Here is a 15,613-nt window from a genome sequence, read left to right as displayed (position 1 = left end):
TATATTAAATTATATTATATTAAAACGCGTGGTATCGAAAGTTGTAGATATAAAAAATAAACATAAAAATATTTTATGAAACTTAACTATTCTAACGTCTGTGCTCAAGAATTGAATTCGTTTTTTTAGTTTGAATTAACTATTCTAACGTCTGTGCTCAAGAACTGAATTCGTTTTTTTAGTTTGAATGATAGCTTGAAACGATAATTTTACAATAGCGCGTACTTTCTTATTTGAATAAGACACTTAAAAATTTTACAATAGCGCGTACTTTCTTATTTATAAGACAACGGTTCTGAACATTAACCTGTATAGCAAAAAAATAAAATAAAAACAACAACAAAAAATAGTCTTTGACAAAGTTATTCTGAAAAAAGTTATGACGCATTTAAGCACCAGCAGATGGCAATGACACTTTCGTTTGCGAATTGACCCCGTAGAAGAAGAAACAAGACCAGCTGCAACGCAGAAGAAGAAGCGTGCTCGCTGGTGGCAACATGTCCCTGTTTCTTGTGAACCGGTAGGCATGTTTTCTGTTAAAGTTTGCACCTCTTCTTATAAAATATTAATCAATTTGCGCAGTTTTCCTTACTAATGAAGAATTGTCGTGCAGGTTCTAGTCACATTGGTAGGGCATCAGAGTAAAATGCTGTTGAAATTGTTCAACGTGGGACGTGAAAGCCAAAATGTATTTCACCATCGCAGCGTAAAAATAAATATTTCCCTTTTTTGCAGTAAATGGTGACTTGCCTTTTGAATGACACGTGTAACCAAACAGTTAGTAGAAGGTTGTGAAGCGCCTGGATATTCTTATAAAGCAAGTCAGAGAATACTTTAAAATGTTTACCTTATTCATATACCTTACGCCGAATAAATTCTGACTATAAGTTACTTTAGGGTTACTTAAGTAAGCCTTGGATAAGTCTAAACAGATTTATTAGGTCAACCTTACAGTAGAGTGTTACAGTAGTCTATATCTAGATGTACATAGTACATGTACGGTGTGCATTAACTAATTTCCATTGTGTATATGCATAAAAAGTATTCGTATGTATATACAGTATGTCCATATGTATATGGTATAAACTGTATATATAGGCCGACCTTTATACAAAAAGGTTGGGGACCGTTTATCTAATGCAATGATCTAATTTATTTTTTTTGGGAGGGGGGGTGGTTGGAAAAAGTACACAATTGAATAATAATAAAAAAAATTGTATATGAATACAAAACATTCAATAAAACGTTCAATGGCAAATTTAAGATAAAAAAGGACAAGCTGTTGCATCTATATCAGTAACAAATTTTTAAAAAAAGTATAAATAAAAATTGAAAAAAACAAATAGCGACACCAAAGGCAAATCATCAGTCATAATGTGGTAACGAGAGAGAGAGAAATTCGAACAGACATTACCAATCAGAACAGTAGTGTGTGACCCACCTCAAGACTGGGACAATATTCCCATTCGGACCGACGGATCAAATTAGATCAGTCATGAGAAAAGCACCCCATATCCTACCGAAACTCTGATCTAATAGTTCTTTGTCTTTAAGACATCCCTGGAGTTTAAATATCTGTTGTATGTCATCTGGATACATTGAAAATATATTGATATTATGTGTTCTAATAATTTTATCTAGTGGGAGCCTGTAATGCTAACTGTTTGCTCGAATCTCTGTAGAAGTATATTATAATCAATCGTGTCAAACACTTGAAGGGCCTATAGGATCTCTTTCAACTTTGGCCCTTTTCTACCTTTTCAAAATAATTTGAAAAATGTGCTTAAAAGTACTTTTTTCTCCCCCAGGTATCTCGGAGAGGAGGAGGATGAAAACATCTCCAAGGAGCATGCGTCCAATGACTTATTGGCGAAACTGCAGAAGAAATCAAAACAAAATCAGGAACATAGTTTGAAAAACAAAACTGCAAATCACACAGTAAAAGAGACGCAACGACACGATGTAGTGAAGAAAAGAAAATCACTCCCAGAAAGTAATCAAGAAGCACAGCCCCGGAGGAAGAAAAAACTAGCGGCTGCGTCGTCGCGTGATTTGGAAAGCAACAGTGAGTTTGTTGGAAAAAAAAAAGGGCAGATCTTAAGTTAGTTTTAAAACACAAGTTACATTAACTGTATTTTCCTGACTATAAGTCACATTTATTTTTCATCCTTTGGTTGGGTTTGCGACCTATACTCAGGTGCGACTTATATATTAAAATATATAATTTCACATGTTTATAATTTTCACACTGATAGCCGCTAGAGGGCACTCTAGGCTTGTGTATCAGTATCTGCTACTGTAATTTGTACTTTTTTTCATCCTTTGGCTGGTGCGACTTATAGTCCGGAAAATACGGTAATTGCTAAAGCCCAGTTTATGTATACTGTATTAACTAGGTGAAAAGAGCAATAAAATAATTTCATTATTTAAACCACATATTTTCTTACACTGGGAAAAAAAAATTCAATTAGCTTTCAGCTAATATTTCACTTGGTGTTGGTGCTGTCAGCATTATAACAATGTCTTTTTCAACAAGGTGGCTCAGCTAAAGGTCCGTCAGATGCTTGTCTGACTCCCAGAGATGGACAGAAGGATGAAAAAGAAGAAGAAGCAACAGCAGCTCCAGAGGCAGAGAGTGAGAAGCCGCAAACCCCTGGATTCACAGTTATGGCTAGTTTTGAAAACAAACCTGTCCAAAAGGTAAAATGGCGCACGCTTCAACAGGAGTCACTTTTTAAACTTATTATGTGCCATACGTATTTATATTATCATTATATGTCTGCCTTTTCCTTGCAATACCCATATTTCCCCAATAGATGGCGGAGAAAATGATGAAAGCATTTTTAGCATTTTTGCTAATTTACGTCATTTATCCTAGTTCACACAACGCTCCATCATATATGTGTGTGTTTATTTATATGTATATGTACTGTATACGAATGTATGTATAAACACATATACACACATAAATATATATACATATACTGTATATAAACATATTGATATATATGTGTATATATACATATATGAATATATATGTATATAAACATACATTGATATATGTGTATATATACATATATATTCATATATATGTATATAAACATATATATTGATATATACTGTACATATATTCTCTTTTTCTTTTCTCCGTATTGACAGGTTCACCGAGTCCTTCCTCAATGGCTCGCTCAGCCTGACGTCTTTCAAAGGGAGATTAAAAACAACCTAGTTCCAGTCTCTGACATCCGAGGACTCTGCGCACCAATAGTGCAAAAGCTACATAATAATGGAATTGACCACTTTTTTCCAGGTAATGACTGCGGATACTTGGAAGTTTTTTTCCTTTGGCTAACTTATCTCGGATTTTGCTTTCTATATTTCACACTTTGTAGTTAACTTAACTGCAAACTAATTTGTTTGTTTTATTTATTTAAATAAATATTACATATATTTAATGTAATATATAAAATTTTATATTTAACCATTTATATATACCATATAATATACAATATTATATATTTTATATAATATATAGATATAATATAATATAAATATACAAATATATTTAATATATTTAATAAAATAAATATTACATATTTATGTAAATACATTTATTTATTTAATCAATAAATAAATCGAACTAATAATTAAATTCATTCAGAATGTCCTGCATGTAGTAGACGAACGCCTGTGTATCTGCATTGACCCAGCATTGACAAAAGTGTGACCTTTGGGGCCCCAAAATAATCAATTTTGACCCCAAAGGTCACACTTGTTACACTACAATTTAAACCCGCCCGTGTCGTACACCGTATCATAAATCCCGATTGCTTGTTGCAATGTTTTCCACAGTGCAAGCAGAGGTGATCCCCGCCATCTTGGAAAACATGCAGAATGGGCTGCTGATTGGACGTGGTGGCTACAAACCCAGGGATCTGTGTGTGTCTGCCCCTACAGGCAGTGGCAAGACTTTAGCTTTTGTCCTACCCATTATACAAGTAAGGCTTCTTCTCATAACACAGTGGTTAGCAGTAAGGGGACCTGCGGGCCAGTTCTGACATGACATCAAATATATTTGACCCACCATATTACGTTGAGAATCTAATTGTTTTATATTCATATAATATATATTTAAATATATATATATATATATATATATATTGTACTATTATAATTCTGTGCATATAAATAATTCTGTAAGGAGTGTCTATGACTGCATTGTCTGGATACAATTTTTTAAAATTAACTATTTTTGGAGTTAACCCCTTCATTAACATATACACTAGGGCTTCGAGATACAGGTTAGCTGAAATACGAGTTTTCCAAGTTACGAGTAAGCAACTTTTGTGATACGAGGAAACGCCGAGTGTTTAACCCAAACTCTCTCTCTTTCTCTATCATCTATATCGAGTCCCCACTCCCAGTCCTTCTCCTATTTTAGTGGCCCCGACACTCCGTTGCGCTCGCTCACTGTCCCTCGCTGGGTTATTTCACCCATTTTTATAACAATAATATAAAACGTTTTCTTAATGATTATTATTTTTATATTATCAATATGTTTGTTTATATCTATGTTTTTGACGTTTACATGGGAGAATATCTATGTTTTTGATGTTTACATGGGAGAATTTTAAATTAATTAATAGTATATTTCTGGAGGGGGCTTCTTTTTAATGGGGAATATGCAATTGAGATACCTCACATTTAATTCACTTAATTTTCTTACACTTAGTCTAGTTTTGTCCCACATCATGTACTCCTATTAAAACTATTTTCTAAACTTTTTTGTATTTTCAGTCTCACAAAATACAGTTCCAAATGTTTCTCACTTGGGAAAAACTTTTTTTGCTCCTCTAGCTGCTAATGGAGCGCGTGGTGTGTGAAGTACGGGCTCTGGCCGTGTTGCCGACAAAGGAGCTTGCTCAGCAGGTGAGAACATTTCTAATAAATAAAAAAGGTTTTGTTTTAGGTAAACTCGTTGAGGAAAAAAAAAAGGCCTGGAATATTTTTTTTCAAATTTTCAGGTTTTCAAGGTGTTCACGTCCTATGCAGAAGGAACCCCTCTGAAAGTCGTGATGGTGGCAGGTCAGAAGTCATTCGCTGCCGAACAGGCCTCGCTTTCAGAAATGAGGTGATTTCAGGCCACTTAAACCTGTGTCCTGTACGACGTCTCTTTAGTGATATGGACTTCTATATGTGTAGAGTATCAGTAACCAATCAAAATGCTTCGTTAGTTACTACAGTGTCCGAGAGAGATTATTTAAATGATAACTAAAGTCATTACCCATGGCAAAATATAACAGGTCAAATATGGATTAAAAAGTAAAAATTGACAAAATGCTAAAATTGACCTGAAATTGCCTAGATGACAGTCACAGTTTAACTACAGGTCAGGTTAGAATTATTAAACCGTAGATTATTTAGGAAATGTAAAAAAAAACAGTGGAACCTTGAGATACGAGCGTCCCGACGTACGAGTATTCCGATATACGGGCAAGCCTTTGAGCAAATTTTTGCTTTGAGATACGAGTAAAGATTGGAGATACGAGCGCGCTTACCGACACCGAAGCTAGGCGGCCGAGCACTCGGAGCAGCCTATGCCACAGCGCGTTCGCCGATTTCCGTACGCATCTCGCACGAGTCTTCCGTGTTGTTTGCATTATCTACACGATTTTCTCTCTATTTGGTGCGTTATTCTTCATATTAGTGACGAGTCCTAAGAGAGTGAGTGGTAAGGATGGTTGTGAGAAGAAGAAACGCACGATGACCATGGAAATAAAGCATAAAATTGTCGATAAATATGAGCGTGGCGCCTGCTAAAGAAAGAATACAAATCGAGAAAAGCAAAAAAAAAAAACAGAAAAGTAGGAAAAAAATACGCAAGTTAATTCGAAGTTTATGTAAGTTACGTAGTGTACATGTAAGGTACGGTACGTGATCAACTCTCTTCCCTCCCTCTGCGCATCCCGCCATTAGCCTCTACTGTATCGTCTGTCTCGAAGGTAAGAACTCATTATTAAAACCACATTTTATTTTATATCATTGGAATCCTTATATACTATCATTTTTTGCGTCTCTATAGCAATTGAAACATGTTTTTTCCATTGTTATTAGCACTAATAAAGGAGTTTTTTTAGAGGGCCGGAACGGATACATTTTTTTTTTTGTTATTTCTTATGGGGAAAAAAATGATTCAAGATACGAGCACCTCAATTACGAGAACGGATTATGCGCATATCTCGAGGTTCCACTGTAATCACAAACGAATCAAAAATATATTGGCCCAAAAAATATTTTTTATGAGCTCACAGTTTCTGACTTGGGAAAATCTGACTTGCCTTCTGTGATTCTCTAAATTTACTTTTCATCTTACTGTGGTTATTTTTGCAGAGGCAATAAAAGACGCAGCTTGGCAGACATTGTTGTGTCCACTCCTGGACGACTGGTTGATCACATTAACAAAAACTCGGGCTTTAGCTTAGAAAACCTTGTGTTTCTGGTAAGTTCTTGATCTGCACCTCAAACCAACCACTTCGCTATAACGGCAGATACCGTTGTGATCTCACCACTTGGCCTCTTGTCCCTAATTCTTCATCCACGCCAGGTGATTGACGAGGCTGACAAGATGATTGACAGGATGCATCAGTCTTGGCTCAGACAGGTGGTGAAAGCGGTGTACAAAACGAAAAGTGACACGAGAAACATATCCACTTTCGCGAGGACTGAAGATGTCTTCGTAACCGCAGCGAGGTGAGTTCAAGTGACTGGGAATGAAGATTCAGCAGTACCGTATTTTCCAGACTATAGGTCGGACTTTTTTTTTTTGTCATCCTTTGGCTGGGTTTGCGACTTATATAATAATTCACATGTTCATTATTTTTACACTGGCAGCCGCTAGAGGGCACTCTAGGCCCAGTGCTACTGCCCAGTGCTACTCCTGCACCCCTGAAAATGCACATGTTGGTTATTTTCACACTGATAGCCCCTAGAGGGCACTGGTGCGACTTATACTCCGGAGTGACCTTCTCCTCATGCTCCTTCTGCTGCTTCTTCTTCTTCTCTTCCTTCTTCTTCTTCCTTCTTCTTCCTTCTTCTTCCTTCTTCTTCTTCTTCCTCCTCCTTCTTCTTCTTCCTCCTTCTTCTTCTTCTTCTTCTTCTTCTTCTTCTTCTTTATGCATTTTTTTTGATTGGTGAGATCTATACTCCGGAACGACTTATAGTCTGGAAAATACGGTAATCACTGTTTTTTCTGTGTTGAAATTTTAACCTAAAAAAAATCCTATGAGCCTTGCTGTTCATTAAACACGCTTTCGTAAAACCTCACTGTAAGACATGGTTATGGTTCTAGTTCTAGCTCCAGTTCAGTTCTGGAGTCCGAGACCCTTGGTGCTTTCTGACAAACCATTTTAAACCTACCTTCTTCTCATGCTTTTTTATTTTTGTTTTTCCCCAGTCTCTCTCCACCTCAGATACCCTTACAGAAGCTGTTGTTCTCTGCCACACTTACTCAAAACCCGGAGAAGCTACAACAGCTAGGCCTGCACCAGCCCAGGCTCTTCACCTCCACTCGTAATCACTCGGCACACGTCTGCAACCAAGACAGCTTTGACTTTCCCCAAGGTCTGACGGTAAGAGAAGACCGATGACTCCCAAGAATCAACAAAAGGCCAATGCCATCTCTTAAACTTGAACGATTCCTTTGACGAAATTTAGAGACCTAGCTAACGCGAAAGACTCAAAAGATCTCTGAGCAATGGAAAAGTCTTTTTAAAGAAATGCCAACTTGCCCACGTCCCTAATTAAAAGTAGGGAGGTCCGATATTAACTTTCCGCCAATATCCGATACGCCGATATTCTCCAAACACTTCCCGAATTCCCGAATCGGATATCAATCGATACCGATATTTGTAGGTCACATCACATATCTCCTGTTGTGGAATCAACACGTTACCTACTTGTATTGAGATGCCCCACCAATTAGCATTGTCTGTACAAACTAGCGATTTCATTTTTTTGACGAAACCCAGGGATTGCGTTATTGGGTTTTCATTATCGGAACGGCGTGTATCGTTACAACCTTATCACTGCAATCGACATTAACGACCTTGATAGAAACGCGAGGACAACGTTGTAACTATAACATCTGTGTTTTCAGGAGTTCTACGTACCCTGCACATTAAGCAAAAAGCCACTGATCCTTCTTCACTTCATCCTAAGACTGAAGCTTAGCCCCATCCTCTGTTTCACCAACTCTAGGGAGACGGCACACAGGTAGGAGTATGCTGTTAAATCAGAGGGAAAAAAAACAAACAAAAAAAATGTAAAAATGTATCTGTGGCCTTTACATTTCCCCATCTATCTTTCAGACTTTTCCTTCTGGTTCAGTTGTTCGGTGGAGTACAGGCTGCTGAGTTTTCCTCTCGTTTGTCTCCTGCCGAGAGAAAACACAAGCTGAAAGAGTTTGAACAAGGCAAGATCCAACTGTGAGTATGCACACCGACAACTGGGTCTTTCTGAAATTCCAGTTTTGAAAAAATAAATAAATTTAAATGTATGCGGGTATCAAAAAAGAAATTCCTGTACCTTTTCCTTACTGATAATCGATGTGTGCTTGTTTTATCTTAAAGACTGATAAGCACAGATGCATCAGCCAGAGGCATCGACATCAATCAAGTCAAATGCGTTGTGAATTACGACGCACCGCAATACATCAGGACGTACATTCACAGGTGAGCTCCCGAACACCGTCTGTAAAACCAAAAACCTTGCTGAACTCTGTGTGATGCTCCAAAATGACTAGAAATACTGTATTTTCCGGACTATACGTTGCACTTTATTTCATCCTGTAGCTGGGTTTGTGACTTCAGGTGCGACTTATATATATATTTAAACATATATATATACACATATACATATATATATACACATATACATATATATATACACATATACATATATATATATACATATACATACATATATATATATACATATACATACATATATATATACACATATGTATATATATGAATATATATACATATACATACATATATATATACACATATGTATATATATGAATATATATACATATACATACATATATATATATACATATATGTATATATATTCATATATATACATATGTGTATATATATATGTATATATGTGTATATATATATGTATGTATATGTATATATATTCATATATATACATATGTGTATATATATATGTTTAAATATATATATAAGTCGCACCTGAAATCACAAACCCAGCTACAGGATGAAATAAAGTGCAACGTATAGTCCGGAAAATACCGTAATTTAAAAACAAAAAATTGTCTATTTTGAAGGTACTTTAAATGTAGTGCTTTGGAAAGTACTTCTCTGCATTAACGGACATGCTCTTTGTTCTGCTTTCTTTTCTGTTAAGGATTGGAAGAACGGCGAGAGCAGGAAAAGCGGGCCTGGCATTCACCTTTTTACTTGGAGTACAGGTCAAACAATATAACCTCTGATAGATTTGTCTGAATGTATAAAAAATTAGAATTAAGACTTCTCCTTTAAAACAAAACAATATTTTTTTTTTTTTTTTTTATCACGCAGGAGAAGAATTTCCTTCAAATGGTGACGAATGCAGGAAGCCCCGGGATACAGAAACAGATTATAAAGCCTGAGAACCTCAAGAGTATGGAAGCCCGATATGAAGAAATACTGCAAGAGTTGGCTAAGATGATAAAGGTATGAGCAGCATGATATGCACATAGATACATATACATATATATTTATATGTATATATTTATAAATACGTGGCGCTTTGTCCCAGAGGCAGTGTCTCTGTCATTGGTGTGTAACCCCAGGGTTCACCTCCTGGGCAAGTTCGATTCCCGGTTAGGGAGGTTGGTACCTTCCAGTGGACTCACCACACGCAGGAAGGTTCAGGGGGGGTAGGTGCGGTGCAGTGTGATTTGGGTGGCGGTCATGGAGACTGCTGACCTCGTGACCCGGTAACGGATAAGTGGATGAAAATGGATGGGATGGATGGATATTTATAAATATACAGTATGTGTATATATATGTATGTATATATGTATGTATATATGTGTATGTATATATGTGTATATATATATATATGTAAATATGTATGTATATATGTATACATATATGTATGTATATATGTATATATGTATACATATATATGTATGTATATATGTGTAATATGTATACGTATGTATATATACATATGTATGTATGTATGTATGTATATATGTATACATATATGTATGTGTATATATATGTATATATGTATACATATATATGTATGTGTATATATATGTATACATGTATATATATGTATACAGACCCTATTCAAAAAAATTAGAATATCATGGAAAAGTTTATTTATTTCCATAATTCTCCACATTATTCTAATTTTTGAATTCCTGTTTTCGTTGGTTTAATGAGCTGGAAGCCCAAATTATGTAAAAACAACAAACAAATACTTGAAAAAATATAATCTATGAACGTTTAACTTTTTGAATGGAATTATGGAAATAAATAAACTTTTCCATTAAGGAATTACGGGGTCTGTATATACTTACACATATATGTACAGTATATACATATATGGGTGTATATATATATATATATATACATACATATATGTATACATATACATACATATATATACATACATATATATATATATATATATATATATATATATATATATACATTGACAGCTGGGATTGGCTCCGGTGACCCCACGGGGAAAAGCGCTTTATAAAGAAATATGTGAATATATAAAGAGAATAGTCTTTATTGTCATTGTAACATGGAAGGATATATAGAACAACCTAATGACGTATAGTTATGGGATTGATTCCAGTGTCTGTAGGTTTTTGTAAATAAGCCAAATGTACATATAATGTGTATAAAGGTAACAGTGAAAACAATATGTAAAGTGTAGAATATGTGAGTGAGCAAATGTGGGCAGATAGTCTACAATGTAAAGCTCTTTTAAGTTTCATGTTTTAAATTTATTCTAGTCATTGCATTGCACTCCATCGCATTTTTTTTGGAAAGGTGATGGCTTCATTACCTTTTGTCTTTTTCTCTACGCAGAGTGAAAAAGTCTACTGATGGACCCAACATCATCTTCCCGGGAATCTGCTTGTCTGAAGGACAAAACTGTACATGGGTACAGTGAGGGGCCACAGTGTAAAGGACAAAAACAACTCAAGCCCCCCCCCCACTGACTGGTTATTGTGCCGGTGGTGACCCATTATTACATCGCACCACAGAATATTTGGCGCTAACTCGCTGTATTCACTGTATGTAGCTCATCTATTAGCTCAAAATTCAACCTTAACAGAAGTACACACGTACTCACACATACATATATAATTGTGTTATATGACACATGTCTGTGTACATGTGTATGTACAGTAATGTGTTTTTTGTATGACTGTACATTTATATACATTTTATATATTTTATACACATATGCAAATATCTGTGTATATTGATCTAGAATGATCAATACATTATAATCTAAAATGAATGGGAAAATTAAATGTGGCTCATTCATACATTATTCATCTGAAATTAAATACTATTATTGTACATAGTCAAAGTCTTTAAATATGTCCATTCCATCTGTTTTCCTGATGTGTTAATTACAACCGTCATTTATAGCAGTGTTTCCCAAACTTTTTTTCTGGGGAACCATATTTTAAATATTCACAAACGTTCGCGATCCAAGTCAGAAGACATTATTCGTAAACTCCTGGGAAACACGATGCGAGACGACCACCTGAGGGTCACGACCCAGTCTTTGGGAAACAATGATTTATAGCAGTTGTCCATGCGAATAAACACTAGGAAAAAAAAAACGTAATTGTCAAACAATAAACATACAGTATATGTAGAATTACTAGAACTGGAGTTTGTAATGTGGGTTTGTAGGTCTTTTCATTTTATTTTACAACTCTACCATCTCATTAGAAAATTTTTTTTTTTCAACTTTCACCATGCAGTTCTCACATGTCAATAAACGTCAATGATGGGAATTTATGTGAATGAACAAACAAAAAATCCTTTTTATTTATACGCTAATCTGAAAAAAATGTGGACAGCATCCCAGGGCGTAGACTGCTTTAGTCCAGTACTTCTCAAATAGTGGGCCGGGCCCCTCTTGGGGGGGGGTGGGGGGGGGGCTTCCAATTGCATATGGGACGCTGGACAAGTGAAGTGTACCACTGCCGTAATCCTTGAACGATAACAAGCCTCCAGTCACTAGGTGGCAGCAGCACATACAGTGGTTTGTACACTGTGTGAGGGGGTGTGTGAAAACATTTCTGTCCTCAAGGAGGGGGGTTCGGGGGGGGGGCGGCAATACAGATAATTAGTCCCACTTGGAGCTCTTCCGTCTCGTGTACCTCTCTCCTTCACTGTCGATAGCTTCATACAGCTGCTCACCGTTCTCCTTGACCGCATGCAGATAGCCCAGGTAGCCTACACACAACGTGATCGTCACCAGCCCAAAGATCATCACCGGTTTATTCTGTAAAACATCGCCATTCAATGTTATAGTCGTGATTATAGGTGTATCTTATTCTTTTACATTTTCTAACATAAGCATAGTGCTGTCACATTTCGAAAAATTAGCAAAGCAACAAAGCTAAACACAAGTAAATGGGCGTACGAAGACAACCTAGCATGTTACGTCATTTTTAGTGTCGAACTCAAACACACAGTGGGGCAAAATTAAAAACTGGGACGAAGATGTTTCTTACAAATTTGACGGCAGTTATGCATGTTTTCCCCCTTCTTTCCAGATCTGTAATGTTGAATCTTTAAACTTTAGCTTTGCGTTAAAATTGAATCTAGAACAACCAAAAATTTGAAATAAAACACATGTAGTATTTGTTTCTTATTATGTCTCTTCATCTGTAGCTTTTTGAGTTCCTTTTTAATGTACATCCTTTTTCCCTGGGACAACAACAACAAGCCAACAAAATGTATGTGCTTTAACCTAGCGCATGCACCGCTAATATTACAAATCCTGCCAGTATATGAACATGAAGTGTTTGTGTATTTTTTTTATATTTTCAAAATTCATCAACCGGACCGGATCGATTACCCAAGCGGGTCTAGTGTGGCCCGCAAGCTGTATGTTGGACACTCTTTGTCTAATTCCTACTTCAATAAGAAAAATGTTGGATGAGGGTGACTTATGGTAACCAGCATGTTTTGCCAAAACTTGGCTAATATATACCATAATATATATAAATTAGATCCTTGTTTTAACATTTGAGTATTTTTGAATGAAATTTTTTACTTTGGAAAAACTTCTGTTGTCTGATAAATTGTGAGTTGTCCCAATTTTGGGGTTTTCTGTTTAAATCATTGTCATCGCTGTTAAAAAAAACCAAAACGTTTTCCTGATCCTGTTTGGTCCACAACTTAGAATAAAAGATTTCGAGGACTTCAAAATACAAGGAACAAATAAAAGATTTCGAGGACTTCAAAATAACCTGCAGCACATCGAAAACTCAAGATGACACAAGGAACGTAAAAATCGTGATATACGACTAGCTTGTGTGTGTCCTCTGGAAAATGTCTTTTATTTACTTTTAGGGTAAACAACTCGTACTTAAATACGTAAACACAATGACCCGCACGACCTTTTTTTTAGTCCTAACCTAGAAATATACCCACAGGTTTTATGAAGAGTTCTGGATTTACAGCTCGGAAGAGTGTTGTGGTTTGTACTCCTCTCAGTCCGGGTGTTCTGTAGCCCTTTTCGGGGGCTCCCTTCTGCCCTTTAGCGGCATCGTTCTCCGACATTTCTGTCCAAAATCCTGGAAGTTAGATGGGGACGTACAGTATACTGAGACAGCGTTCACTCCCTTTACCCCGGCAACTAAAGGGAAATAAGGGGACGATAGCGGAGGACATTGATAGATAAACAGTCACAGCGCCATCACTGGCCTGGAAGATAACTGCTTGGCAGACGTTATTTTTAAATGACGAGGAAACCTATAATGATAATAAGACTACTACTACTACTAAAAGAAAAAGCAAATAAATAATTGTCAGTATACATTAAATGAACAAGCATTAAAATACCCAGACAAACAATAACAAATGAATGGGCAATTAAAGAATATAAACATTAGATAGACATTATTCACAAATAAAATCAACAAATATTATTTAATTTGTTGATACATTTCAAAGACTTATAAAAGAGTTTTTATACAGATATGACATAGGCTTTTCCTGTGTTTTCTGTTTTTTCCTTTAAATGTCATTAAACATTCATGTGGTCTGATGGAGGGAAACACTGGGCAACTGAAACCGGAGAAAGTTGTTTTTTTAGAGATTCATATATTAAACGTTGCGGATACTTTGTAAACTAGTGGGAAGTATGAAGTTCCATGGTGGTACTCAGAGAGTTTTCTCAGGTGGTACAGAGTAGAAAAAGTTTGAGAACCACTGGCCTGGATGTTTGCAATGCCCAGTAAAGTGGAAACGGCCATACATCTCTCTGTTGTTCAAAACTTTCAAATGCAGCTGTCAACTCTTAACTAGAATTCAAAGGCAAGAACATTTTATTAATCCCCCTCACCCAATCCCCCAAAATGTCCAGTGAGTTCCTTTCACTGGAACTAAGGGGCCAAGCCCAGCTCCTGAAACCACCACCCCCCCTCCACCAAACCTTACACAATGCAGTCATAAAAGTACCGTTCTCTTGGCAACCGTCAAACCCAAACCTAGCATGATTCGTCATTCCAGAAAACGCTTCACACCACTGCATCCAACGCTTTGCATTGCACTATTCTTGAGCTAATCTGAAGGCCACATGAAGTTTGGAGATCTGTAGCAATCGACTCTGCAGAAAGTTGGCGACCTCTTCGCCACCTCGTGGCTGAGTCGCTGTCTTTCCCCAAACACTCCCATGTTCTTATAATACAGCTGACAGTTGACATATCAGGAGCGATATATTGGGATATTTAGGAGCGAGGAAGTTTCACGATTGGATTACTTGAGAGAATACTTTTGGCAATATAGTGGTATATGGGCTAAATCGTTTCACCCCGAAGCTTATTCAAAACCTGCAGAATATTAAGAATGGCCATGCAATAAATCATAAATTTAAACGTCTTCCATTTGTTAATCAAACTAACAACATTTTTCTCTATGTGTTTCAGTTCATTTGAATCAAAAAACAATGTTGCCCTTTTCCAGACTATTTGAGTATTTTCTGGACAGTTCATAACCACCAAATATTGCGATAGTAAGAGACCATGTGCCCTTTCCCCCGACCGCTAATTCACTTCTCAGAAACCTATTGAAACGTTTGAAGGGCAATAATATCAATTATTTAGTATCACTTATTTTACATAAACTCACATTTTATCTTTATGGTCATACCAATGGTCCAACCAACTGGTCACTAAACGTCTGGTCACTAAAAATGTCAATCTTTTATATGTTGCCTAGTTTATCTTTTTTTTTTTATTATTTCATTTTCAGGTTTAAAATTCAACCCCGGCTGGTAATTGGTCTTCTGAAAAGTGACTTTTGGTCATTAGAGCGTAATTCAT

At 36.3% G+C, this 15,613-nt stretch overlaps 2 protein-coding genes across 2 annotated transcripts; one reads left to right on the top strand and one right to left on the bottom strand.

The window, feature by feature from the left end:
• The first annotated feature begins 343 nt into the window (after positions 1-343).
• ddx51 (DEAD (Asp-Glu-Ala-Asp) box polypeptide 51) lies at positions 344-11,571 on the top strand. Its single transcript, XM_008312628.3, has 16 exons — positions 344-520; positions 1,809-2,065; positions 2,537-2,700; positions 3,160-3,310; positions 3,853-3,998; positions 4,858-4,929; positions 5,025-5,131; positions 6,391-6,499; positions 6,605-6,750; positions 7,454-7,628; positions 8,156-8,271; positions 8,367-8,483; positions 8,628-8,729; positions 9,433-9,496; positions 9,606-9,740; positions 11,124-11,571. The coding sequence occupies exons 1-16, from the start codon at positions 498-500 to the stop codon at positions 11,139-11,141; spliced, it is 1,902 nt and encodes a 633-aa protein (XP_008310850.1). The 5' UTR covers positions 344-497; the 3' UTR covers positions 11,142-11,571.
• Positions 11,572-11,673: 102 nt separating this feature from the next.
• On the bottom strand, positions 11,674-13,976 carry smim8 (small integral membrane protein 8). Its single transcript, XM_008312627.3, has 2 exons — positions 13,722-13,976; positions 11,674-12,564 (listed from the first exon to the last, which is right to left on the bottom strand). The coding sequence occupies exons 1-2, from the start codon at positions 13,848-13,850 to the stop codon at positions 12,406-12,408; spliced, it is 288 nt and encodes a 95-aa protein (XP_008310849.1). The 5' UTR covers positions 13,851-13,976; the 3' UTR covers positions 11,674-12,405.
• Positions 13,977-15,613: the final 1,637 nt, after the last annotated feature.

Source organism: Cynoglossus semilaevis, chromosome 7 (genome assembly GCF_000523025.1).
Source record: "Cynoglossus semilaevis isolate Cse_v1.0 chromosome 7, Cse_v1.0, whole genome shotgun sequence".
NCBI lineage: Eukaryota > Metazoa > Chordata > Actinopteri > Pleuronectiformes > Cynoglossidae > Cynoglossus > Cynoglossus semilaevis.
This window is presented reverse-complemented; position numbering and strand designations above follow the sequence as displayed.

Bases quoted from the DNA above. Each gene is read 5' to 3' on its own strand.
- ddx51 (XM_008312628.3), top strand. From the start codon at position 498: ATGTCCCTGTTTCTTGTGAACCG. The intron at 8,484-8,627 runs GTGAGTATGCAC...TTTATCTTAAAG, and splicing joins GAACAAGGCAAGATCCAACT to ACTGATAAGCACAGATGCAT. The intron at 9,497-9,605 runs GTCAAACAATAT...TTTATCACGCAG, and splicing joins CCTTTTTACTTGGAGTACAG to GAGAAGAATTTCCTTCAAAT.
- smim8 (XM_008312627.3), bottom strand. From the start codon at position 13,850: ATGTCGGAGAACGATGCCGCTAAAGGGCAGAAGGGAGCCCCCGAAAAG. The intron at 12,565-13,721 runs GTGGGTATATTT...GATGTTTTACAG, and splicing joins CAGAACTCTTCATAAAACCT to AATAAACCGGTGATGATCTT.